This window comes from Mytilus californianus, unplaced genomic scaffold, assembly GCF_021869535.1.
Source record: "Mytilus californianus isolate M0D057914Y unplaced genomic scaffold, xbMytCali1.0.p SCAF_1, whole genome shotgun sequence".
NCBI lineage: Eukaryota > Metazoa > Mollusca > Bivalvia > Mytilida > Mytilidae > Mytilus > Mytilus californianus.
This window is the reverse complement of record NW_026262581.1, coordinates 125,993,133-126,021,007: the sequence shown is the minus strand read 5'-3', so window position 1 is coordinate 126,021,007 and position 27,875 is coordinate 125,993,133. Positions and strand designations below refer to the sequence as shown.

The window sequence follows — 27,875 nt, the reverse complement described above, 5'->3', positions numbered from 1 at the left end:
CATCAATTCTATAAAATAAGAATTCTCCGATTTTTTTTTCGTGTATTATCATTTGAACATATACGAATATCAATTTTTTAATATATATTTTAATAAATTCCATTCTCTGATATACCTCGCACTAAATTGAAAAAAAAAACTAAACTTTTTGGAATATCTGTTCCACAGGTGACGACGGATATGTTCCAGTTGTCGTAACCACAATCCCGTCCTCTTTTCTTCGAATGTGACCTACCGAATAAGACCAAATCACTAGGTTTGTACTTTCACGAATAACACGACGGGTGCCACACGTTGAGCAGGATCTGCTTACTCTTCCGGAGCACCCGAGATCACCCCAGGATTTTGATGAATTTATATTGCCCAGTCATACCGATCTATAGAGTTAAGCCAATTGCATCTGATTTTTACAGTTTATTCTTGTGTTATGCTGTTACACTATTCACCCATGGTAGGGTTAGGGTTTAGAGCTCACAGACATGTTTAACTGCCACGTGCACATTCCTTATGTGCCTGTTCAAAGTCAGGAGCCTGTAATTCAATGGTTGGCGTTGTTTCATGTGTGTCATATTTGTTTTTCGTAAGTTGTTTAGTTATTAGTTACGGGTGCCTATAATTGCTTACATCCACTGCATTTAAACTCTGGTGGATAGTTGTCTCATTGGCAATCACACCACATCTCACTTTATTTCGATTTCCATGTGGTGTTTTGTATACTGTAACATTGTTTATCTTTTGTACGCATACCCCTTAACCCTTTTTTCGGAAGCCCTTTTTTCGGAAGCCCTTGATCCGCGATAGAAAATCTAAATACGAACTCATGTTAGATAACTCCAATTTCAACTCGAAATCTTAATCTAAATGAAACTCAAGTCTTCCTCGAACTCTACCTCAAAAGGTATCTCAAACTCGAAGTTCAACTCGAAACTCAATGCTAACTCGAACTTTAATTCTCATTATGACTCGAAATCGAAAATTACTCGAAGTTTAAATCGAAGACTTACTCGAAGTTTAATTCGAACAGTAACCCGAACTTTAATTTGAACTCTAACTGGATGGATTGCCACACTCATCCGAGGCAAATAAAACATGTAAATCGGTTTTAAAAATAGAACTAGCTTTTCCCAAATAGTCACGTGGTTTTACCTCATCAAGTAATGTGATAACCACATCAAAGAATGACAGGACCACATCAAAGAATGACAGGACCACATCAAATACTGGAACGAACACATCATGTAGTGTAAAATCGTCAAATTTTGAAACATCATTATGTAATTTTAAAGCCATATAAGGAATTGGCAAATCATCATTACGAAATAACAAAACCACATCATGTAATTAAACAACTACATTACGTTAAGCCACAGACACATCAAGTAATGTTTAAACCAAATTGCCTAATAACACAACCACATTAGATAATGATGAAACCACATCGAGTAATGACAAAACCATATTAAGTAATGACAAAACTATATCAAGTCCATACGAAACCATATCATGTAATATTGAAATATCATTAAGTAATGACTATTCCATATTGAATAATATCAGAACATCATTACCTAATGTCAAAACCATATTATGTAAAGACAAAATTTCATCAAGTAATAATAATACAACATAACGTAATATCAGAGTACCACATAAGATAGCTGTGGCGTTCCATATAGCTCGGATAATGTCATTATACGCGATAAAATATTTGGTGGGCCAATTTTGACGCCAGAGGTGAACTTAATTTATGACTTTATCAAGGTATTTGGTCGTCCGCTTCATGTTAAAATACACATTCTAACCAAAGATTCATCTTGTCATTTTAGTTTAACGCGTTTTGTATAAGATAATAAGCCACACATTGTCTCGTATATCTGTGTACAGTTCAGCATCAAGGCAAGATATAGTTGTACAGACCAGTAAAGCCTGATTTTTTGATCGGCACGTAACCAGATAGTGAAATCCCGCAAAAATTGCATTGCTCCACGTTTTGAATCCTTGCTATTATAATAAAATTACATTTCTAACTTATTTTAAGAAAATCATTTGATTATTTCTTATATTACAGAAGAAATATTCAGCATCACATTTTTTATTAAAAAAAAAGGGTCCAAACAGGTAATTTGGGTCAGTCGGGGTAAGGATCTATGATTATGTTGAAGAAGTCTTTTAAGGCAATAATTTTATCTATAGTTGATAAATAAAACGATGGTAAAATTAAGGATCGGCACGTAACCAGGTAGTAAAATCCCGCAAAAATTGCATTGCTCCACGTTTTGAATCCTTGCTATTATAATAAAATTACATTTCTAACTTATTTTAAGAAAATCATTTGATTATTTCTTATATTACAGAAGAAATATTCAGCATCACATTTTTTATTAAAAAAAAAAGCGTCCAAACAGGTAATTTGGGTCAGTCGGGGTAAGGATCTATGATTATGTTGAAGAAGTCTTTTAAGGCAATAATTTTATCTATAGTTGATAAATAAAACGATGGTAAAATTTAGGATAATTCGGTAAAGGAAGACTTCGCGGGGTGTAAGCGATTGTATTTTTGCTCAATATAAATAAGAAGGAATGTTGGTTAAATGTAAATTAGACCACACATAACAAACATAATTAAAGTTGGATCTAACGAACTTTAGGAAAGTTCAAACATGGAAGTAGTCCAAATTTTAAGCCATTAAAGTAACACATTGCATATAGATTTCAAAATATTATTGACCGATAAAAGTAAATTCCTGCCAAGAAATATAGGATACTTTTCTGCAAATTACCTGCATTATCTTCAGTAAATAAGCCGTCAAAATCGAAATCTCCATCTGGAAAGAAAGGAAAAATTACTTTATATAAACATATATGATAAATATGTAAACTAAAACAGCATGTTCTCAAGTATACCTGTGGTATATACTGACGGTTCATGATGTATCATTATATATACTGTTGTTCATGATATGTCATTGTATATACTGACAGTTCGTGATGTGTCATTGTCATCAAGAGGTATCTTTACCCATTGTATATACTGACAGTTGATGATGTATCATTGTATAGACTGACAGTTCGTGATGTATTATTGTCATCAAGTGGTAACTTTACCCATTGTAAATACTGACAGTTCATGATGTATCATTGTCATCAAGTGGTATCTTGACCCATTGTATATACTGACAGTTCATGATGTATCATTGTCATCAAGAAGTATCTTTACCCATTGTTTATACTGACAGTTCATGATGTATCATTTTCATCAAGAGGTTTCTTTACCCATTGTAAATACTGACACTTCATGATGTATCATTGTCATCAATTCGTGATTTATCATTGTCATCAAGTGGTATCTCTACCCATTGTTTATACTGACAGTTCATGATGTATCATTGTATATATACTGACAGTTCATGTTGTATCATTGTCATCAAGTGGTATCTTTACCCATTGTTTATACTGACAGTTCATGATGTATCAATGTCACCAAGTGGTATCTTACCCATTGTATATACTGACAGTTCATGATGTATCATTGTCATCAATTCGTGATGTATCATTGTCATCAAGTGGTATATTTACCCATTGTATATACTGACAGTTCATGATGTATCATTGTCATCAATTCGTGATGTATCATTGTCATCAAGTGGTATCTTTACCCATTGTATATACTGACAGTTCATGATGTATCATTGTCATCAAGTGGTATCTTTACCCATTCTTTATACTGACAGTTCATGATGTATCATTGTCATCAAGTGGTATCTTTACCCATTATATATACTGACAGTTCATGATGTATCATTGTCATCACGTGGTATCTCGTAATTCCAATTCTCAAACATAACTGCTGCAATTTTAGTCTTCACAACTGCACATATTATCTGTGTATTATTTTTCCTTTGTATTATCAGTTTAATTGTTATACTTAAACCCGCAAAAACAGTATGTGTCGTATATAACATGGAAACATGTATTTTTAATTATTAATTACCTTGAGTTATATCGATTATATTCATAAATCTGAAACAAGTCACATCCTAGTTCATTAAAGACGTGCAGAAATAATTTTAAAATATCTTTGTGATATATGACAACAGACTGGTCGTATAAATCAGGTTTGAAACTGATGCTCAAAACGATCAACACAATCCACTGTCTCGTCTCCTTCGTATGGTCAAGGTGAAATCTCAACAATAACATAAATATTCTTTGTATTCATAACTGCTCAAAGAAACTTAAAGTTCACTTGAGAGGCTAAGAAGACTACTTAGAGCATATTAAGCAGAAATGGGTGTAAGTTATTGAAATTTTAATGCTTCTTTTAATTAGTTTTTAGTCTTATTTATCAATATAAATACGGATAATTGTCCAATATGACAAATGCAGTGTTTCTCAACAGTTTGTTTTTAAAAAAATTTATTTCTCTTTTTGCAAAAAAATATAAAAGTGAGCAAGCATATTATATTGAATTAAAAATCAGAAAACATAGATTCTTCTATCTAAATAAAAGGATATGTGTCTTCGTAGTTTGTTTTTGTAGCGTTGCCTTTCTTCTTTTCTGTGTTCATTTATGTAGTTTGTTTTTTTAGCGTTGCCTTTCTTCTTTTCTGTGTTTATTTACATAGTTTGTTTTTTTAGCGTTGCCTTTCTTCTTTTCTGTGTTATTTACATAGTTTTTTTTGTAGCGTTGTCTTTCTTCTTTTCTGTGTTTATTTACGTATTTTGATTTTGTAGCTATGACTTCCTTTTTACTTGTGGTTATTTACGTAGTTTGTTTTTTTAGCGTTGCCTTTCTTCTTTTTTGTGTTTATTTACATAGTTTGTTTTTTAGCGTTGCCTTTCTTCTTTTCTGTGTTTATTTACGTAGTTTGTTTTTGTAGCGTTGCCTTTCTTCTTTTCTCTTTGTTTATTTACGTAGTTTGTTTTTTTAGCGCTGCCTTTCTTCTTTTCTCTTTGTTTATCCACGTAGTTTGTTTTTGTAGCGTTGCCTTTCTTCTTTTCTCTTTGTTTATTTACGTAGTTTGTGTTTTGTTGCGTTGCCGTTCTTCTTTTCTGTGTTTATTTACATAGTTTGTTTTTTTAGCGTTGCCTTTCTTCTTTTCTGTGTTTATTTACGTAGTTTGTTTTTGTAGCGTTGCCTTTCTTCTTTTCTCTTTGTTTATTCACGTAGTTTGTTTTTTTAGCGCTGCCTTTCGTCTTTTCTCTTTGTTTATTTACGTAGTTTGTTTTTTGTAGCCTTGTCTTTCTTCTTTTCTTTGTTTATTTACGTATTTTGATTTTGTAGCTATGACTTTCTTTTTTCCTGTAGTTATTCACGTAGTTTGTTTTTGTAGCGTTGCCTTTCTTCTTTTCTCTTTGTTTATTTATGAAGTTTGCTTTTTAAGCGCTGCCTTTCTTCTTTTCTCTTTGTTTATTTACGTAGTTTGTTTTTGTAGCGTTGCCTTTCTTCTTTTCGGTGTTTATTTACATATTTTTTTTTGTAGCGTTGTCTTTTTTCTTTTCTGTGTTTATTTACGTATTTTGATTTTGTAGCTATGACTTCCTTTTTTCCTGTGTTTATTCACGTAGTTTGTTTTTGTAGCGTTGTCTTTCTTCTTTTCTCTGTGTTTATTTACATAGGTTGTTTTTTTAGCGTTGCCTTTCTTCTTTTCTGTGTTTATTTACGTAGTTTGTTTTTGTAGCGTTGCCTTTCTTCTTTTCTCTTTGTTTATTTACGTAGTTTTTTTTTAGCGCTGCCTTTCTTCTTTTCTCTTTGTTTATCCACGTAGTTTGTTTTTGTAGCGTTGCCTTTCTTCTTTTCGGTGTTTATTCACGTAGTTTGTTTTTGTAGCGTTGCCTTTCTTCTTTTCTGTGTTTATTTACGTAGTTTGTTTTTTTAGCGTTGCCTTTCTTCTTTTCTCCTTGTTTATTTAAGTAATTGGATTCCGATGTCTTTTGAGGCGAAACATTTCGAAAACTGGTAATTCACAAAATGTAACAAGATTGTTCCTTGTATCATTTTAAGGTATCAGTTAATGTTCCTTTGACATCAGCGCGTGACTATGTTTTTAATTTTTTTTCCAATCAAACAATCTAGAGATTCACTCTATTATTCCGTTTTAGTATTTACACATGGTTGCAGACCTAGTTTGCTTTATGCGAATGATAAAACTAACAGATATGATTTCTGAGTGGATGGAAGATGTTTATGTTCTTAGCTTTGAGTATATATCTCAGTATATTTCAGGTCCGGATTGGATAGGTTATATATTAACACTTTCGTGATTTGTCAAATGACAGAGAGACACACACTTGTAGACAGACACAAAGGGAAAATACAAAAGACATTAAAGAGAAGAAAAAGAACAAATTATGTTAAAATGTCAGAGGGATAGAGAAAGACAGTTTCAAATACAAATAATCAGCAGCTGTAATTTGGAATACAACAACCACTTTGTGTTTATTTCCCAAATGTAACACAAAAAAAATAACTGCAGATGTTCACCAAGACAATGCATACGTTACAACAATGCGAAGGAATACGTACATCATAAAATTGCTTCATTTATATTTAACTCGTTACCGTTTACAAATTTATCACTAACTCAATAAAACTATCAACTCTCTAAAAAATTTAATATTCTTTCATTTAAAAAAGATTGATTGACTTACTGTTCAGCAAATAGTTTTGTACTTCGTTATCTAGGTGTTCAGCATGGTTGGGACTTATTCTACGTTTTCGGCCAGCCATTAGTGGATCATCCAGGTTTTACTTACACTCCAAGAGATGCTGCAGTCGCAAGGGAAACTATGACAGTAATTAGCGATTTCGTGAAAAATGTATATATTTATTTAGAGAAGACGAAAAATTAAGCAACAGTAAAAAAATTAAAGTGTATAAAAAGGCAATATTCTACAGCAAAAGATCTCAGCATCTATCTTAGTTGTATGAGTAGGATTAGTATTGTTATCTTAATAAAAAAGAAAAATTGATGAAAACACCTGCCTAATGATAAAAATATGTCATAACGTCTATTATAGTTAACTAGCCAACGTCAACAGTGGTGAGGATTCTACTTCGTCAAAATTATCTCACCACTACTCCACTTATTTTCAATCGTGAAAATAGAGGCCATTGTAAGGATGGCTTGAAAATGGATTAATTTATCCACATGGCATCATTACGATCCTTACATGACCGTTGTATTTTAAAAGACAAATGTATCTACTAGCTGTAAAGCATCATTTAATGTACTTTAAGGCCTGTTATCAACTTAAAATTAGTGTCTGGTTGGTTGTGTGGGGAATTTTTGAAAGTTAAAAAAAAAAAAAACATTTAAAAAAAAATATATCATGAAAAGACAGATTAAAATTTTTCAGAGGTTGAAGACCTATCATCCTAATTAAAAAAAACAAAAAATAATTGTTTCAAATTTATGCATAAAAAGTATCCATAAGTAAGGTCTGCCGTCAAGGACTGTTAGTAAATAATAAAGGGGTGTTAGTGAACGATGTGTCCGACGTTTCTTTATTTAAGTACATTTCACGAATAGATTAATTAATTAGCATAAAATTTAATTCAAAGAATCAGTGAACGAATATTATTTGTTATTCAAGCACACCTACTCTGACTCATTAGAAAGGTATTTCACTGGACCCATATATTTCATAATTTGTACTGCGAGTTTTTAATGTTATTAAATCAACATGTAGCCTAAAAATATATTAATAATGGAATCTGAAGCGAGATGATGTACCAAATGTTTTTGCTTTATGCGTTTTCAAGAATAAAGAGTTAACTCAAACACGCCTGAACGTAAAAAATGTACCCGAATTCTGTTTTCGATAAGATTATTGCCTATTTTTTTCCCCCTAAAAATTTTGCTGGGGGCAGAGATGAAAGTTTATGCTTCAAGAATATAATTGTTTCATATTTCTGTGGGTTTGGTTTTACGATGGAATTTATGCTTATTCATATTAAAGATACAAATGTATTTGCACCTACCATAACCAACTGTTTTGTGAAAATTTGTCTTTTTTAATAAAGTTTACAAACTTTCGAAGCTCCATACTATAATCTGAGTAATAAGATGTATATAAACAATATGAATACATCAAACTTGGCTATTTTTATGTTCTCTTCTGAAGACTTCGAATTCTTTTGTTTAATTTTAACTCGATATCAGCATGAAGACTGCTGTATGTTAAATGTTATATACAATTGCGAAGTTTATTTTGTTTTGATTAATTCGTATCATTTTTATTTGTTTTCTTTTAGCTATTTCTTAAAGTCTTTTTTTATAATTTGCCATACAAAACATGACTTGCGCACAATTTTTCCTTTAACGACGGAAAATACCAAACGGACTATGTTCAAAGATAATAATTCTCAACACAACGACAGACAACATATATAAATGAATTGTATTTTATTTCAGATACTTATCTTTCAAAACAGAAGGGAAACTTCAAACGTATAACTCCTCGAGCAAAACATTTTACAAAATGGATTATTCTAATAAACAAACAAATATCACGCTGGAAACTAATTTTAGAGAACCGAGAACAGAATTCTGGTACAAATATCTATTTACAAAAGACTTTCAATGCAATGGAGGAAGCGAGATTCTTATAACCATTAATATTTATTGTTTTATAGCAGTAATTTGCCTTCTATTAAAATAAAAAGAAATGAAGACACGTGTAGTATGTTTATGTAATGTAATATAGGTCTTTTGTGTTTAATTGTATTTGTATTACTATGTATTTGACGTTTACATTTTTTTTCAATTGAACAATGTTTTATGGAATTACATTCATCAGGTATACTGGAGACCTAATGTAATTGAATTATATCGTAAAATCATTTCGGAACGATAACAGGACATTTTAATGATAACCTACAACTTATATGCACGATTATGGAATGTGGATTCGAATGACAGGTGATGCTTACATAGCAGAAGAAGCTTACCGTTTCGACGTATCCGGTCTTGCTCCTTCAGAAGTTCATGCAGGTTCGATTTCATCTTGATTTGTATCTTCTTAAAGGAATTATGAGATTTGAACTTAGGTAAACTACTGTTGCTTTGAATTGATAACATAGATCATGACAAGACAAAAGATAGTACATAACAACCATACCGAAAACAGAGAATTTAGATATAATGTTGTTTTTTTTTTATAGTTTGTTCTTATGTTGTGCTGTTACACCACTGTCCGAGGTTAAAGGGAGGTTGGATGCCCGCAAACCAGTTTAACCTAAACACATTCTCTATGTACCTGACCCAAATCAGGAGGCCGCAATTTAATAATTCTCGTTTGTTGCTGTACTTCATATTTCATTTTGGTTTATTGTTTTGTGTGTAAACTAGGCAGTTATTTTACTCATCTGAATTGTTTTACATATGTCATGTCGAGCTATGTAGCTTGCATTGCGGTTTTGCTGTACGGTGATCTATAGTTATAAGTTCTACGTCATTTGAATTCTGACGGAAAGTTGTCTAATTGGCAATAATGCAACATCGTCTCATCTTTATGATAAAGACCCACAGCCCTTAGATGGCTAGGATTGCATACTTAGTATATAGTTTTAAAACCCTGTTCAGAAGCACTATGCAGAGATTTCGTTGACACTAGATGAGGCAGACATGCAGTTATATGATCGAGATCCGAGAAATCAATCAAATTGGAATCATGAACTAAATCTCTGGTGTATATTTTTCATAAATGAACACACAAACCAACATTAAAACACACCACAAATGCTCTAATTAAAGGCAATTTGGAATAATAAATTTTATTCCATATTGATAGAACTTTAGTAGGTTTTTCTATATGAATGGGATTTTGAATAAATAAGCATATTCACCTGCGGAAAAAGTATATTCACCGCGCAAAACGTCGCGTGCTTTTACGTGTATAATAACGATACAATGTTTGACGTTTAGTTGGTGTTGGTAAATAACTGTTATTTTATACATTTTTTTCTCGCTCGGAACATGGAATAAAACAATTACTGTCTTTTGTTTCGGTAAATATGTGGTTTAATTGACTTTTGAAAAACCTAGTGACATTCACTTTGGTCGTTGGCCTCAGTGAATATCAGTTTTTCAAAAGTCAATAAAACCACATATTTACCTCATCAAAAGACAGTAATTGTATAGTATTGAGCGTTATTATCAATTGAAAGCAATTGTGAATATTTGTTTTCTTCTAATTAATTCATTTATTATTTTGTATGAAAACCGATATATAAACGTCAAGTAGACGAACAAAGTAACAAATAAGACGTCTAAAATATGTCAACTTACGGTCCTTTATTATAGCCAAGGAGAGGAGAAGGATACCAAAGGGACATTCAAACTCATAAGTCGAAAATAAACTGACAACGCCATGGCTAAAAAAGAAAAAGACAAACAAACAACAGTACACAAAACAACATAGAAAACCAAAGACTGAACAACACGAACCCACCAAAAACTGGGGGTGATCTCAGGTGCTCCGGAAAGGTAAGCAGATCCTTCTCCACATGTGGTACCTGTCGTGTTTCTCATGTAAGTACAAACCCGGTGATATGCTTTTTTTGTGAGCAGCAACCCTCTATCAAGGAAATCATGATAGAAAACACATGCCCTGGAATATCGTATTAACTGGGAGATATATACTCCGTATGCAGGCGCTGCTGGAATGTTGCTACATAGCAATGGAAAATTCACAATTTGGAATCTGAAATCATCTCTTTTGTCGTAAAGTTTTGTTTTCAACCGACCCTCATTGGAAATTTCTAGATGTAAGTCAAGATATGAATCAGACGTCTGTATCTGTTGTATCCTTATGAACCTAAACTATAAAAACATACAAGAGTAACAAAGGCTAGAGATTCTTGACTTGGGACATGCGCAAACATGCGGTGGGGCTAAACATGTTTTGTCAGATAACAACCCTTCCCCTTTACCTCTAGCCAATGTGAAAAAACTGATAGTAATGCGTACAGTATACCTCAATTCAACAGAAGCCCGAGTTCGATGTTAGAAAAGGTAACAGAAGGAACTAAAAAAAATGACAATGCAAACATAACTTAACAAATGACTACTAGCAGTTACTGACATGCCAGCTCCAGGCCTAATTAAAGTTCAATCAGTTAGGATTTAAGTATCATGCCATTATAAATCATACGAGAAGAACATAACCCGTATCATGCCAACAACTGGTTTTAGAATACATATGTTTATTTCCGATGCAAAAACCCTATCAGTGAATCAATATTTATTCCAAATAACATAGATGCCCACGCTTGTAAATATGCAACAGTGAGAGTGACATTCACATTTGAACTGGATCTGTGTTTGGTGGTAATAAGCATTGTGTATAAGTTACAGAACACATCTGTTTGTGGCAAAGTAAATTTAGCGTGCGGAAACGACACATTTGCCAAATTTTCCATTTATAAAGGGACATAACGCGAAAACGGTAAACGAGACGCTCCCTTAATCGAACTTGAACTGTGTTTGGTAGTAATAAGCATTGTGTATAAACATTTGGTTGTGGCAAAGTAAAGCTAGAGTGCGGAAACTACAAATTTTCCAATTTATCTATTTATAAAGGAACATAACTCAAGAACAGAAAAGGTGACGCATCCCATATTCAAACTTGATCTGTGTTTGGTTGTAATAAGCATTGAGTATAAGTTTTATAACATTTGGTTGAGAGTAACTAAAGTTAAAGAATGGCAACTAATTTTGGGACGTACGGACAAGGGTTAAACTGAATGCCCCCTCCGCCGCGGCGACGGCATAAAAATGCCATCGTTAATGACTTGACATTAGTATCGTAATTATATTCCTTATGTGTAAGTAATTGTAAAGCTTTTGATGTGAATGAACACATTTTTGTGCTTCGTATAGAATATTACCATAAATGATGGAATGTGAAATACCCGAACGTCGATTTATATTTACGAATGATGTCGTTGTAGCGATGATAAAAGTTTGTGATATCAAAAACCCTGGTGTAATAATGTTTCAGTAATACAGAGACTCCTTTCGTTAAAATCAAATACGTTGTTACATCCATGAGCGAATGGAACAAATTGAGATATATGTTCACCATACGATGGTGCCAAGGGAAAGTCATCATCTAAAAACGGATAATAAACTATAGGAAATGACAAATCATCCCTTTAATCGTAAATTTAAGTATTAAGCTTTCCGTTAATGATATAGATATCAAGATCCAAGAAAGGGCAGTGTTCATTGGTAGTGTTAGCTTTATTTAAAGTAAGTTTAGCAGGATAAATCTATTTAGTTTACATACTGAAGTCATCATTATAGAGAGCCAAAATATCATCCAAATATTTAAAAGTGTTATCAAATTTTTGTATCAGATATTGTTTCGATTGGTCTTTGCTGATTTTAGACATACATTGTGATTAGTAACAGTCGTAACAGCATGTTTTCAGCACGAAAAGTCGGTCAAAAACATATTTTGATAACGAATGTAACTTAATAGATATTATTAGTTACACAGTGTGCTAGTGACCTAATAAGATATATATGGGGTCAGTAAATTCCATATGGGGTGAGAGCGAAGCACACAAATTTATATTACCGACTATCTTAACAAGTGGCATTTACACTAGTGGCCTGTCAAAGTGATTTTCAGTTGTTCACCATCAATTTCTTCATCTGTTGTTTGGCCGAAACGTTTCAGATTTTTCATCAACGTCATGGTTTTACAAAGGAACATAACACTGCTAATAACCCAATATTAAAATAAAACACGCCCAATAACCCCATATTAAAAATACTGTATCCCTACGCAGTCACTTAACCAATCATATTCCTAGAAATGTATAGGGGGTAAGATAACAATGATTATTAGTAGCATAATACCAATATTATGAGTAGATTAACAAATCTTGACTTAAATGATTCAATCTTTGAGTTTTCAGTGTTATATTGAAATATAACATAAATATGAATTGAAAGAAAAAGGATAAATATCAACCGGAAGTACAAATTCATGAAACCACCTTAACACAACTGAAATAAAACTTGATCATTTGTGTGCTTTATTATATGTTTGTTTTTCCAGAATGTCTCGGTGCGAAAAATAATTATGGAAATAAAATTCGAATTTTCGAATTAACCCGCTCTTTTGACATTCGTTGTAATTAAATATATATATTATGGTCAGGAGGGTATTTGCTAAAAGATATTGTTTACATTCTTTTGCCTCTGAAAACAACAATGCTAACCTATAATGATAACATGTTTTTTTTTCTGTTTTAAACATAGTTGTTAATTTATGGTAAAAAATGTTGCCTATTATATTATATTATATTATAGTGTTTGCAATGTGGTATATTAGTATGTAGTGGGTAAAAATTAATGAACGTGGAAAAACAAATACGTTAAGATATATTTGTGATAGACCGATCTTAAGTTAAAGAAAAGAAGTTTGGGATAAGTCAATAAGACAGCAAACTAACTACACAAAACACCAACTCCATTAAACATGCAAAAAGAGGGAGGCGATTTTAAAAAGACTAAAAACAAAGTCAAAGAAAAACACAATAACATGGCAACCCCCCCCCCAACCATCCCCCCCCCCCCAAAAAAAAACCAAAACAGACGACAACCAAAATAAACTTCTACGAACTTCTAAACAGGCAAACTAAATAATGGGCATCAAAATACCATCCAAAACAATGACGTGACACACCAATTGAAAATGTGGCGGGATTTTACTTATTTTGTTAAGATGGCAGCTCTTCCCTTTTTTTTAATCTATTTTAGTGTAATAATATAATTTACAACAAGTAAGAACAAACTTCAAGAACTAACACTGCTTAATGCCGACCTACTATCTCATATCGGTGGCTACACTTTAAATTAAACACATAAATAAATTCTGTGCGTCCGCATAGGTATTCTGGGTATACCAGGAAGAACGCTCAAATCAAAACATTTGAAAGGCTAGGTAACATAAATACCTGTATCCCAAAAAGTAAGAAGCTATGTGAACAACAGGAACCTCAAAAGAATACCCAAATTACTTCAAGTTGTTAGTTGAAGTATTCCCTGCGTATAATAACTAACATTAATTGAATAGATTTTGTAACTGTATTTTTTGTTGTCCGTTTAGTAGATGAATCCTTGGTCGAGTCTTGTTTGTCTATTAAGAACCATCTGTGTGCGGGCGATGAACCGTTGTGTATATTTTTTTTTGCGTTATTTCGGTATTTAATATTAACAAAAATACCAATTACTACTCGTCATAAATGTTTCTATAATGAGCTTATAATTACACTTCTTTGTCGATCGTTTTTCAAATTCTTTAACTTGATTATGAAAGACTTTCATAAGTGCATGATGTGATCATATGTCTGTCTTAGAGGACATTTTAAAAGAGCAATGCATGTAATGTCGGGGAAAAAAAGTAACTTGTTATGAGGTTTTGGCTTTCATTTCAAGAGCAAAATGTGTTTTGAAATATTTGTTTTACATCAAAGCATGCAGAATTTGTTATACAACACGATGAATTGTATTTATAAATATACTTTTTATGTATTAGCAATATGGTATGTCCGACAATAAAGCCGTAGCTGTTGCAAGTTCGTTTAACTAAGCATAATGTATGAATACAGAGGACGTCGTTAAACTGATATCTCGTGTTGGGAACGTGGGGCTTATATGCTCCGATGTTATATCCGCAAACCCGTCCCTTTTCCTCGATTGTGACATCATCAAATGGATTTTTTTTTATCGAATTTGTACTACAAATTAGCAACATGATCTTAGGATGGTCCTTACTTTAGGATATATTTTTATGATGGTAAATTTGTAAAAAAATAAGATCGCCGCCTGTATATGTTTATTTAGGGAGCGATATTGATAATTTTTGTAGAAATATACCGCTAAGGGTATATAAAATCCATTGAACTATTTGGGTGACATTGATATTATACGCTAGTATAGATTATCACGTCTTAGGGAATAGGTCCCCCTTTTTCAAAATATTTAGCTGACTATTCGGTATGGGCTTTGCTAAATGTTGAAGGCCGTACGGTTAATTATAGTTGTTAATTTCTGTGTCATTTGTCTCTTGTGGAGAGTTGTCTTATTGGCAATCATACCACATCTTCTTATCTTTATATGTATATCTGAAGCCATTCCGACTGTTATAATAAATCTGATCTTTTTTTCAAACAAAAATATTGATAAAACATTTTATAACATTTATATAATAAAAAGACATCCTTCAAAGTCATTGATTATAGTTATGGGTATTGCACATTCATATGTAATTCCTGTATTTTCAATTATTAAAAGATTTATTACATAGAAGAGGTATAGTGTAATTCAATCCTATATCACAAACGTGTTCCTTTTGGAATGCATGCAATTTCCTCATTTGTTCTTTTTCACCTTGATTTTAATCTTTTAAACGGATTTATGAGATATAAACATCGGTAAACTACTTTTGCCTCTAATTTTTAACAAATTAAACGAATAAAATGATTTATTATATACTTAGTAGTAAATACAGATAAATTGTATGTGTAATACAGTCATTGGCAAGCGTGCTGTATCAGCCACCCGTGATGATATCGATATGAGCACGGTTGCAAAAGCTTTATCACACCTTTAATCTGTATGACGTCACGTTATCGATTGCAGTCACTGTTGCAAAGGCTTTATCAAACCCCTGACCTGTATGACGTCATTTCAAACCTCTAACTGTATGACGTCATTTCAAATCTCCTTATATGTATGACGTCATGTCACATAAAAAACATCTACGTGAGGTACATGTATATAATAAAGTGTACATGATATGGCTTTTTCAATATCACACACCGTATCAACCCTCAACCAATATAATCCCTCGAGCAGAGCTCTTGGGATTATATTGGTGTCTCAGGTTGATACGGATGTGATATTGAAAAAGCCATATGATATTATCTAATACATATCAATCTGATGTTTAAGTGATCGACTACACGGGTTTTGGCATAAACGAAAAAAAAAACCCGCATGCGTCTGATGCGCTTTTCGGATTTACCTGCATCAGGAAGAATCAAACCATAACAGGGATGCGTAAATATGTTGCCACGTTATAAGCTATATACATAAAGGACATAAACAAAATAGATTATCATGCTGATTATCTGATATTATAAGTAAAGGCTCTTAAGAGCCTGTGTCGCTCACTTTGGTCTATGTGCATACTCAACAATGGACACTCTCCAACACTGTAGACGAGAATAGAATTCATGACAAAAATATCTGTTTTGTTGTTCATGTATTGCTGATAATTAAGTCTGTTTAGTGTCCCATTATCTTTTTTAGTTTTTACTCAAAACACAATGGAGGGTAACAAAAATCCTCATTTAAGGGCAATCACTCCTATAAAGAGTGACAGTCTACTAACTATATCGGCGAAATTTGACTTGTTAGTCGATCTTGCCTTGCTGATCATTTTTGTGATTTAAAGTGTCTATTCATCTATTATAATGTTTAACATATAAGGCAAAACGCAATAAAATAGTAAAAATCGTCATTAAAGGGCAATAACTCCAATAAGGAGTCGTCAGACGGTTTCATCCATAGTGTCTTAATAGCTTGCTGTTTGGTGTGAGCCAAGGCTCCGTGTTGAAGGCCGTACTTTGGCCTATAATTGTTAACTTTTTATACATTGTGACTTGGATGAAGAGTTCTCTCATTGGCACTCATACCACGTCTTCTAATTTAAATTAATTGTAGATCTTGTCTTGCTGATCATTTTTGCTTATTTAAGTTTCTATCTATCTATTATAATTTTTAAGATATAAGGCAAAACACGCAAAAAATTGATAAAAACCTTCATCAAAGGGCAATATCTCTTATAAGGAGTCGACTGACGATTTCGACAATTAGACTTATTTGTAGAACTTCTCTTGTTGATAATGTTTGCATTTTAAGGTTTATCTCTATCTATTATAGTTTTCAAGATAATGGGCAAAAATGAAAAAAATAAATGGTAAAATTTGTCATTTAAGGGCAATAACTCCTCTATAAAAAGTCGTCTGACAGTTTTGACGTATATCAACAATTGGTAGAGCTCAACATTCTGAACATTTTTGCCCCTGTCAGATTTTCTCTATTGATATCTGTTTTCAAAATAATAGACAAAACTTGCATTTTACCCCCTATGTTCTTTTTTTAGCCATGTCGGCCATCTTGGTTGGCAAGTGGGGTCATCTGACATATTTTTGAAACTTAATATCCAAATGATCATTGTTGCCATGTTTGGTTGAATTTGGCCCAGTAGTTTCAGAGGAAAAGATTTTTATAAAAGTTTCGGGCAATCTGAGCTATAATACTTTCGATGTATGGGTATCGGTGGCCGAGTGGTCAAAGTAGTAGAACTACTGTATCGTTAGCCTGTCAACACTGAGGATGTGAGTTCGATTCCCGCACGTGTCAGGCGCGCTCGACTCCAATCTTAATTGACTAGGACTGTTAGTTTTCCGACCGAAGGTCGGTGGTTCTCTCCGGGCACTCAGGTTTCCTCCACCAATAAAAACTGACCACCACGAAATATTACAACAGTGATGAATGTGGAATTAAACATCAATCAATCAATCAATCAACGTATGAACTAAATTTTTTCAAACGTTTCACATAGTTCATCCGACCTTTATCAATTTTTTCTTAAAATGTCCTGTACCAAGTCAGGAATATGGCATTTGTTATCACGCAGTCCGTTTCTATGTATGTTGGCGTTTGCTTTTGTTGTAGTTCAGTGTTTCTATTGTTCCGTTGTTTTCCTCTTAATGGATGTGTTTCCTTCGGTTTTAGTTTGTTACCCGGATTTGTTTTTTCTGAATCGAATTATGCCTATTGAACAGCGGTATACTACTGTTGCCTTTAATTATACTGTTTATTTTGTGTTTTTTACAGAAAGTCTGTATATTTGCCTTTGGCAATCTTTATATGAAAATAAGGAGATGTGGTATGATTGCCGTTTTAATTATCCATAAAAATATATACTACTAAACAAAAAAAATTAATTAATAATATATGAACGTGCAATTTCAAAACTAAAATTTAAGGGTTATGTTTGGGAAATTAAATTTTGACAATGTAGCTCTTAATGGCAGTGCTACACCATAGACCGTTTGTGAATATGAATGATATTAAAAGATCATGCAACTTGTTACACTTTATACAATAAAAAAATTACATTACACCGTGTCACCCGTCTTTTTTTTTAAATGTTAAACAAAACTTCGGTCATTTCAAGATATTTTAATAAGGAGAAAGAAAAATGATATACATTCTGACTTTCTGACACACTCTTTACAACCGTGCGTGATGTTATCTGTCTGCTTTTAACAAAAGATACAGGTAGTTTCTACCGTGTAAGTTTTGAGACCAATCGTTTAATACGAAATCACATTTTCAACCGCACAACCAAACCAAAAAATGTCATTTTTATTATCATTAACTCTAACTTGATATTCTAGACCTCTGAGACACTAAGGAAATAGAAAAATAAATTGAAAGTTATAAAATACTCTCCAGTTTTACTCAATTTCATGCAGGGGATGAATAATGATAGTTGTAAATTCAACACCACGTATAACATGCAACTAACTGCCTGAATTCTATACACAACAAGGATTACAACCCTGTTAAATGTAAGGAAATTTGTATAGATTTTGCCATTACAAATCATATCATGTAAAAAAGAGAGTATATATTGTGAAAGAAAACAATAGCTGATATAAACACACACCCAGCTTTGTACTCGTATCGCATAGCATGTCTTCATATTGATACAGATATTTATTCCAGAATTCATAATATGGCTTCTTGAAGTTGACTCCAGAAGTAACAATAGTCTGTGTACCATTGTAGTTTATCTTGTAGTAGTTTCTAAGTTTTGAATCGTAAACTCCTGTTAATTCAGTGTCATTGGTGGACAAATATCTGTACAGGAGGAAAAAAAGATGATTTACGGTATTCAATCATTACAATTTATTTCACCTACTTCAAATTGATCAGAAAATATGGTAAACTAACTGAATTTTTAGGCTATTTAAAATTAATTTTATATCATATAGGCTGCAAAGGCTGCTTCAGAGCGAAGAATTTGTCATGTTAATCAGACCACAAGGAAGCTGTGTGCTCACAAAAAAAGCTAACATACAAGTCAGAGACAAACAGGGTCAACTAATAACATCTGAAAGGGAGTATATAAAAAGAACATTTTAAAGAAGTATTAAATAGGTCAGAACCAAAAACAATAGCAAATATATAAATTGTAGAACAATATCTTGAAGTAAACACAGAAATTCTATCAAAATCCGTTATAGACAGAAACAGAACAGATGAGAACCTATAAAACAACAAAGCCCTTTGGAAATGATAAGCTATCAACAGATTTATTTAAAGAAGATCTAACCTTTACACCCAACACTAAAAAAGATTTGACATTTCAACAAGAAACCAAAACACTGGTAAGAAGGAAACATCATACATTGGTCTCACCAACAGCATTAATTGGATGGGAATAACCCTTTTATCAATTCCAAGCAAAATTGTCAGCAAAATACTGAAATAAGATTAAAACATCAATTGTCAACAAACTCAGAAGAAAACAGGCAGGTTTTACATAAGGACAGATCGACTATTATTAGACATTGAAAAGAATGGCAAAGACAACTGATAATTAACTTTGAAGATTTTGAAAAGCCTTTGAAAGCATACATATAAAAACCTTGTACGGAATGACAGTAAAAATAGTACAGCTCATTTAAATGTTTTATACAGAATTCAGATGCATTTTAATAGCCATAAATATGCTTTACAGTTTTCATAACGCCTGCCTCAAAAAGATCTAAAGGATAGTATGGCCTTGCAAGACATATATATATTATGGTACGAAATTGGATAGTACAACAAAAATAATGGCATCTTTAATACTGTTTGATTCGCATAACAAAAATCAGTCTTATGAGAAAATCATAAACCTATCAAAGAAAACAGCAGTTCGAAAAAAACTGAATATAAAGAGGGATCATATACATACCCATATTTCACATAATCACTTAATAATGACATAGTAGTTTTAGACACTTCTACATCTCTTGCTGTATAATTATGTATATGGTGTCCAACAAGTGGTATACCAAACATATAAAACAAGTCCCAGCCATGTGGTACACCTTGAATGGAAAACAATGTGTTATTTGCCTGACTGCTTGAAATTCTAATAATCTACTAATGAATGTTCTATGAGTTTTCGGTTTCGAATGCTCTTTAAATTGATTTGCCCTTTCTTTGATTCGAGTGCCACGGATGAGTTTTTTGTATTCGAAACGTTTACTCTGGAACACATAATCTTCGATGACTTTTACTTTCGATTCATTAAATTTTTCACGTTCAATAACGTGATTGCACAGCAAAAAACGCATTGCCAAAGATATGTATGCAGTATCAAGTGTCGACCAGAAACAAAACCAGTAATAATGTCAGAAAGTATAAATACGAGATTTGTAAACATATGTCAGCAATAGAACAAAAACTTGTTGCCCGCTGGAGCGCGGGAGTTCATCCTTGGTTTTGGGTGAGAAAATGTTGTAAAATTTTCATTGTACTGTGTAATGTTTTGCATAATGTCTTTTGAAGAAGTGTTTGTATATAATCTGATTCTTTATTTCAATTACAAACGATTCATCTAATTTTGAGTGTATAGGTAGTGGCGTGTATAAGTTAAATTAATGGAAATTGTTTATGCTAACCTTGCCACAACGGTCCAGATGGTTTCTCTGAAATGTATTCGAAGCTGAGCAAATATGTCTTGTTTAACCATCTTGATACTATGTCTGCCAATTTAATCATAGGTGTATAGAAAATGAGATCTGCATGCATTCTTGGTACCTGAAAGAAAATATAATTTTATGAGATAACAAAGCAAATATTATTAGAAAAAACACACACACAAAACTGATATATATTCTTCCCATTTGGTAAAAATCACAATTGTTCTGACATTTTTCTTGTTTAACAAACTTACACCAAATTATCTACTTGAAAGTCACTAAATGTAAAATTGGAACGACATCACAAAGAAACAAATCAAAGTAGATTGAAAACCCTTAAAAATAAACTGTCTAAATAATTCAGTGTAAAACAATATTTACTTGATGCTTTGCATGGCTATTTTGTCAATTCTCTTCTAAAACGCAAAATAATCCTTTATAGCGTAAGCCGTATTAACGCCATCAATAAACAGTTTATAAAATTAAGGTCTGTTCAGTCGATGTTCAGATTTACTAGTTGTTATTTACTTGTACACATCAACATAATACTGAATTGTCTGAAAAGCTAATGAACAGAACTGAATTGACCGCAAGCGAATTGTTTGAACAGTACTGAATTTAATACAGTGGAATAGTCTGAAAATTTATTAAAAGACGGGATATGACTGAATAAGTTATTATTCTGACCTCTCAGTTGATGTTAAATCAAATGACCGTTAAAGACTAAAATTCATTGATCAGTGGTATGGAGTATATATCTCCTTGTTGATACAATATTCCTGAGCTTCCTATCATGATTTCCACAAAAGAAACTTTCTAACTATTAGGACGTTATTGAACCAAGGGATCAGAGTGTTGAAGTTAAAGTTATCCCGTCGAAAGTTTAACGGACTCCATCACGAGTTGGTTGACCGTTTGTCACTGATGACCACGAATATGTCACAATTGCCATAACAACAATACCATCCTCCTTTCCTCGATTGTGACATCACCGAATGAGACTTTTCACCGGATTTGTACTTGCATCAGCCAGATTTGGAGCAGGAACTGTATTTTTTCGGAGCACCTGAGCTCACCCCAAGTTCTTTGTAGGGAGCATCTTGATCAACTTTTGTTTTCTGTGCAGTGTTTTTGGACTTGTTTGTCTTTTCGTCGTTCTCCTTTTTTTGCCATGGCGTAGTCAGTTTTTTCGATTTATGAGTTTTAAATCTGCCCTTGATATCAACTGCCTCTTCCTTTTTTTCTTTTTTTATAGAAGAACCTACTTTTGACCAGAGAGTGGTTCTGAAACCTTTTCTTCTTTACATATCTATATACGTTTCTTTGATTGACATATGTATTTGACGTTTGGTTTCTCAATCTTTGTAAATTGTTATTTCTGACCTTATAAATTGTGATACAATGTAGCAATTACTGGCATGACAATGCGGATTATGTCTGAATTGAAATTTGTTGTTATAAATTTTAGGCATCATTTAAAATTAATAAAAATATCATGCAAAGCTCTGAATCTTTGTCCGGAATTGGCTATGTATACTTCAGGTACTTTTGGTTTTATCAGCTCTTTAACGTTTGTATAAGTTGTAGATTTTCAAATATTTTGGCATCTAGCACCACTGAAGATACACTAATTGTCGAAATACGCGTCTGGTGCGGTAAAATTGGTTCCATTAATGTTATTTTATTTTTGTCGTATATACAAATACAACATAGGGTAATTATATATCATAAGGTACTATGTAAGACGTTTTGAATTTTTGTTACAACGTTGTATTGTTTGGCGTCAATTGAAGTAAATGTAATAAATTTTGTGTGTATGAACTTTGTTAACTTCGTTAAAAACTGTGCATTAATTTGCATACTTCAATCACCCGAATGATTAACTAATAGATCAACTGCTAAAGCTCTATAATTTACTGTCTCAACATATGATAGCCAATGACCACTTACCTGAGGAAATGGTAAAACATTACTTTGTTTCCATTCATTGTAAACTAGATTTGCATTATCTGTAATGAATCAAATTCTTATACATAAAATGCTCCTTTTATGATTTCATTGATTGGGAATTAAAGGGTAATAGTTGAAATAAAGATAAACTGTATATTGGTATGTATATTCAAAATGAATTAGTGCTTTGTTGAAGAACGTACTGTGCTATAGTTTACATACTAGTCCTTTAGTTTCTGGTGGATAGTTGTATCACTGGCAATCGTACCACCTCTTCTTATTTTTATAAAAAGTTTTAACATCCTTAAACTACTGATGCCTTTTATTTAACTCCGACACATATGTTCATTTGGAAGTATATATCACATCTCCTTTTATTGATATTCAGAGTACCAGTTAAATTATTTAACAAATATATCCTCCAAGATACCAGGCTTAAAATTAGTACGCCAGACGAAGGGTTTGGGTCTACATAAGACTCATCAACGGTGCTCCAATCAAAACAATTGGAAGAAGGCAAATTCAGTTGAAGAACAATTAAAACAAAAGTTGTGTTAAATATGTCGTAGGCTATCTATACTTGCGGGAGAAAAACTTTCGTTTCGAATAATTGAAGCACTTTGTTAACAGTAAAATTTAAAGGAAATAACGTATCCTTGATACTTTACTTTATGTGTGCAAAGATTATGTGACTGCTTGGGTGGTGATACCCATAGGGATGAAACTTTCTCGTTGGCATCGACCAAGGGGTTACAAACACCCATGAAATATACCAGGCTTATATTAAAGTATCTTTATACAATGAATGTTCTACCATCATAGCAAACATCTCAATGAAAAGATAAAAATGGAAATTAAAAAAAAATAAATGGGGAATGTGTCCATGGGACACAGATGATGCCCCCGCTTGCATATCATAATGCAGTTTTAAAGGGACATAACTGAAGAAAAGTAAAAGTGATGCTACCCAAATTTGTACTTGATCTGAGTTTTGTGGTAATAAGTATTGTGTATAAGTCTCATAACATTTGGTTGTGGCTAACTTAAGTTAGAGAACAGAAACGAAAAATTCAGCAAATTTTCCATTTGTAAATAGGCATAACTCAAGAACGGTAAAAGTGATACACCAAAATCAAACTTGATCTGTATTTTGTGGTAATAAGCATTGTGTATAAGTTTCATAACATTTGGTAGAGGCAAACTAAAGTTAGAGAACGGAAACCAAAAATTCAGCAAATTTTATGTTTATAAAGGGGCATAACTCAAGAACGGTATAAGTGACGCCACCCAATTTCAAACTTGATCTGTATTATGTGGTGATTAGCATTCTGTATAAGTTTCATAACATTTGCTAGAGGCAAACTAAAGTTAGAGAACGGAAACGAAAAATTCAGCAATTTTTATGTTTAGAAAGGGGCATAACTCAAGAATGGTAAAAGTGACGCCACCCAATTTCGAACTTGATATGTATTTTATGGTAATAAGCATTGTGTATTTCATTACATTTGGTTGAGGCAAACTAAAGTTAGAGAACGGAAATCAACTTTGGGACGTACGGACGGACGTACGTACAGACGGACAAGGATAACACTTAATGCTCCCTCCGCTACGGCGGGGGCATAAAAATGTAAGCAAAGCGATAAAATATACAATATACCAGAAAATAAATATGTACAGTGACTGATTTAAATAAAATAACTCAGCCTTTTTCTTCAGAGGTTAATTAAGATGCACCAGAAAGGTAATCAAATCTGGGTCAAATAGTGGCTGCTAATGAACAGCCGGATTAGTACTTTCCTCTCACAATATATCAACACGGCTGTCATCCGGTATATCGAGAAAAAACGATCGTGAAATGATAAGAAACGGTGGCCAAGTATTGCGATTGGATCGTGAAAGATCTGTTGCCGCTTATTCGTTATTGCAAAAATCAACGAAAACTATCAAAGCTTACCACACCAACTAGTCTTCTAATGACAAAATAAGTCCGTCTGTCCTTCCTGCATAAGTTTTATGTTCGTTTGAAAAGTTAAGATTGTCTCGTCTGATTTCTATAAATTTGTTATATCTATAAAACGAAGATCCTGTTGATTTTGTAAAAATTGAAAAAAAACGCAGGAAAACAACTGTCACATTCCTGACTTGTCACAGTCATTTTCCAAAACAAAAATGATGGTTTTAACCTGGTAATATTTCTCCGTCAAACGAAAATATCTATATTTACATGGCACTTAATGGGCACCGTACATAATGACATATACACTTTCTCGATAAAATACAAAAAGAGTAAAATATAAATACAAGGGTATACAACATGAAAGCAACACTATAAAAACCTCAAATGTCCGAATTGCATCTCTGGACCCACCCGCATAAGGAACGCCGAAAGCCAAAAGCCAAAAACAGCTACATGCACATAAACCGAACCACGTTAAGAGTCATACGACCAAATGGAACACAATAGTACTAAATCAAATAAAGGTAAAACTGTAAAGTAGTTCAAATGCTACACATAGTCAGCACTTAGAATCTATCACTCAAAACCATCCTGTATTATTTGTTAAGAAGACCCTGAATATTTATCTATTAGTATTAGGTCTTGGTACTTTCCAATGAACTTTCTGAGAATAAGGAGGAGACGTTATTTCACAAAAACTTGGCTCATTAATTTTTTGCTCAGACACTGATGACTTTTTACAAACTTTGAGTAGCAGCTGCAAGCTTCTGAAAATCGTATGAGTTAAGAAATGTTTACTCCCTACGCCAATGAAGTTGATAATTTGATGCTAAGGTGAGGAAAATTCATAATTTCAAAAGTAAAATCATCTCGTGTGTCATAGACTCTGACATTTAGATGACCGCTGTAGTCAAATACGGGGTAAATGTCTAAATATGAGGCTGAGGAAGCTGTATATGTGGTGTCTATTTTCTCTGGTTCATGACTATTAATGGGACCCAATTAGAAAAGTTTGTATTGTTAATGGAAAGAACATCTTCAATACACCTGTATATAAAATCAAATGATATAGCTTCTTTGATCTAACCTTTACGAAAACATAAACGTACACATTAAGATCCATCAGACTCCCTCTCGCATCACTCATTCGTGGATGCATTCAGTATTATACTTACAAAGATATTTACGCTTCTGGAGGTCTTATTATCTTGGATGTCTAGTTACATGTAGCAAATTGACTCAAATATGAAAACAGGTCAAAATTATACTTTTTTCAAAAATCATATGGACTTTTTCAAGTAATTACATACTTATTTTACTGGACAACGTGACACACTAAAGATTAAGTTTCAAATACATTATGATATATTGGAATGTGACCATAATAGATACAAAACGTGATTTTTTTTCTCAATGATTCTCATAGGTTTGAGTGTCGCCTGTTGTGTTTTCTTTAAAAGTACTGCATTTTTTCTTTAACTTAGTGCACAGTATTCTTAAGGATTTGTTCCACATTTTGAAAATACAGCAGATTTTTCACAGATTTTGAAGTAGAATGACACTTATTTGCATTCACGATCCGATACCAGATCTTTCACGATCCGATCGCAATGATAGACCACCGTAAGTTAATTTTTCACGATAATTTTTCTCAGTATACCGAATGAAGCATGTGATATTATGAACCATCTCGATGTTCGCCTTGAATGCGAGTTGCGTATGTTCGATTCCGGACCTGATCAAACCAAAAACTTAAAAAAACTAGTATGTGCTCCTTCTCTATAAATGTTACGGCATTTATGATAAAGGGGAAAAAGCTGGACTCAGAATAATAGGCCGGGTAAGGTGACATGTCATTCGACTGACCTTGTTAACTAGCACCTTAAAAATCTGGCGCAGCGTGTGTCAGTTTAATTCAAATCAGTAATCATATTCATGTCACACAAACAGGTTCTCCTCTTTATGTGCATGAAATATTTTTCACTGGACGTAAAACACAAAATTATCATCAACATCATATGAATAATGGGTAATTGTAGAACTAAATGCGTTTGCAAGCACAAATGTATTAACATATTAAGCTCAAAAGCTACTAAATAAAATATATACTTGCAAACTGATCGTCGTTAGGAAACAGTTGTTGATAGTGCTGTATAAACCCTTTGATGGTGGTCATATCAAACTCCACGTCTGTTGACGCTGGAAGTATAAACAAATGATATCACACATAAAAAATCTGAATTTTGTTGGGACATATATATATCTATATTAATATATAATAAGGAGATGAGGTATGATTGCCAATGTGACAACTATCCACCAAAGTTCAAATAAAGTGGATGCAAGCAATTATAAACAACCGTATGGCCTTCAAAAACCCATACCGTATAGTCGGCTATAAAAGGTCCCGATATGAAAAATATGAAACAATTCAATTTAGAAAACAAACGGCCTAATTTATAACAAAATAATTTACGCAAAACAAATATGACAAACATAAACCAACGACAACCACTGAACTACAGGCTCCTGACTTGGGACAGGCACATAAAGAATGTGGTGGGGTTAAACATGTTTGTGAGCGCTCTACCCTCCCCCTAACCTGGGAAGGTGGTGTTACAGCACAACATAAGAACAAACTATAAAAATCAGTTGAAAGGGCTTAACTCATCAGATCAGTACAAAGCAGAAAAACATTTAGCAAAAACAGTCCGGACATAACTGGTCAACATCACGCAGGGGATTTGAATGTTGCCGGTTTAAATCGATAATCAATGTCCCCCTAACCTGGGACAGTGGTGTTACAGCACAACATAAGAACAAACTATAAAAATCAGTTGAAAAGGGCTTAACTCATCAGATCAGTACAAAGCAGAAAAACATTTAGCAAAAACAGTCCGGACATAACTGGTCAACATCACGCATGGGATTTGAATGTTGCCGGTCTAAATCGATAATCAATGTTTTTGACACAGTCCCCACTTTTAAAGTATAATTTGTCAACATCAGCGTCGAGTATACAAGTATACCTTTTCATAACATGTCTAATTATTAGGGATATGAAGAAGAAAAAAAACCAATCAAATGAAGCCTGATTCATTGGTTGATTAATTGTTGGTGCTTAACGCCGCATTCAGTACTCTAGGCTATATCGTGAGTAGATATAAGAAGATGT

At 32.9% G+C, this 27,875-nt stretch overlaps 1 protein-coding gene across 1 annotated transcript in view; it reads right to left on the bottom strand.

Moving 5' to 3' along the window:
* Positions 1 to 27,875, bottom strand: part of LOC127733201 (neuroligin-4, X-linked-like) — a 63,127-nt gene that overhangs the window by 25,248 nt on the left and 10,004 nt on the right. The window contains exons 6-9 of the mRNA XM_052242535.1: positions 26,810 to 26,899; positions 22,744 to 22,802; positions 20,773 to 20,911; positions 20,061 to 20,196 (exon numbers count right to left, since the gene is read on the bottom strand). Coding sequence (XP_052098495.1) covers positions 20,061 to 20,196; positions 20,773 to 20,911; positions 22,744 to 22,802; positions 26,810 to 26,899 — 424 coding nt within the window. The remainder of the gene's footprint in view (positions 1 to 20,060; positions 20,197 to 20,772; positions 20,912 to 22,743; positions 22,803 to 26,809; positions 26,900 to 27,875) is intronic.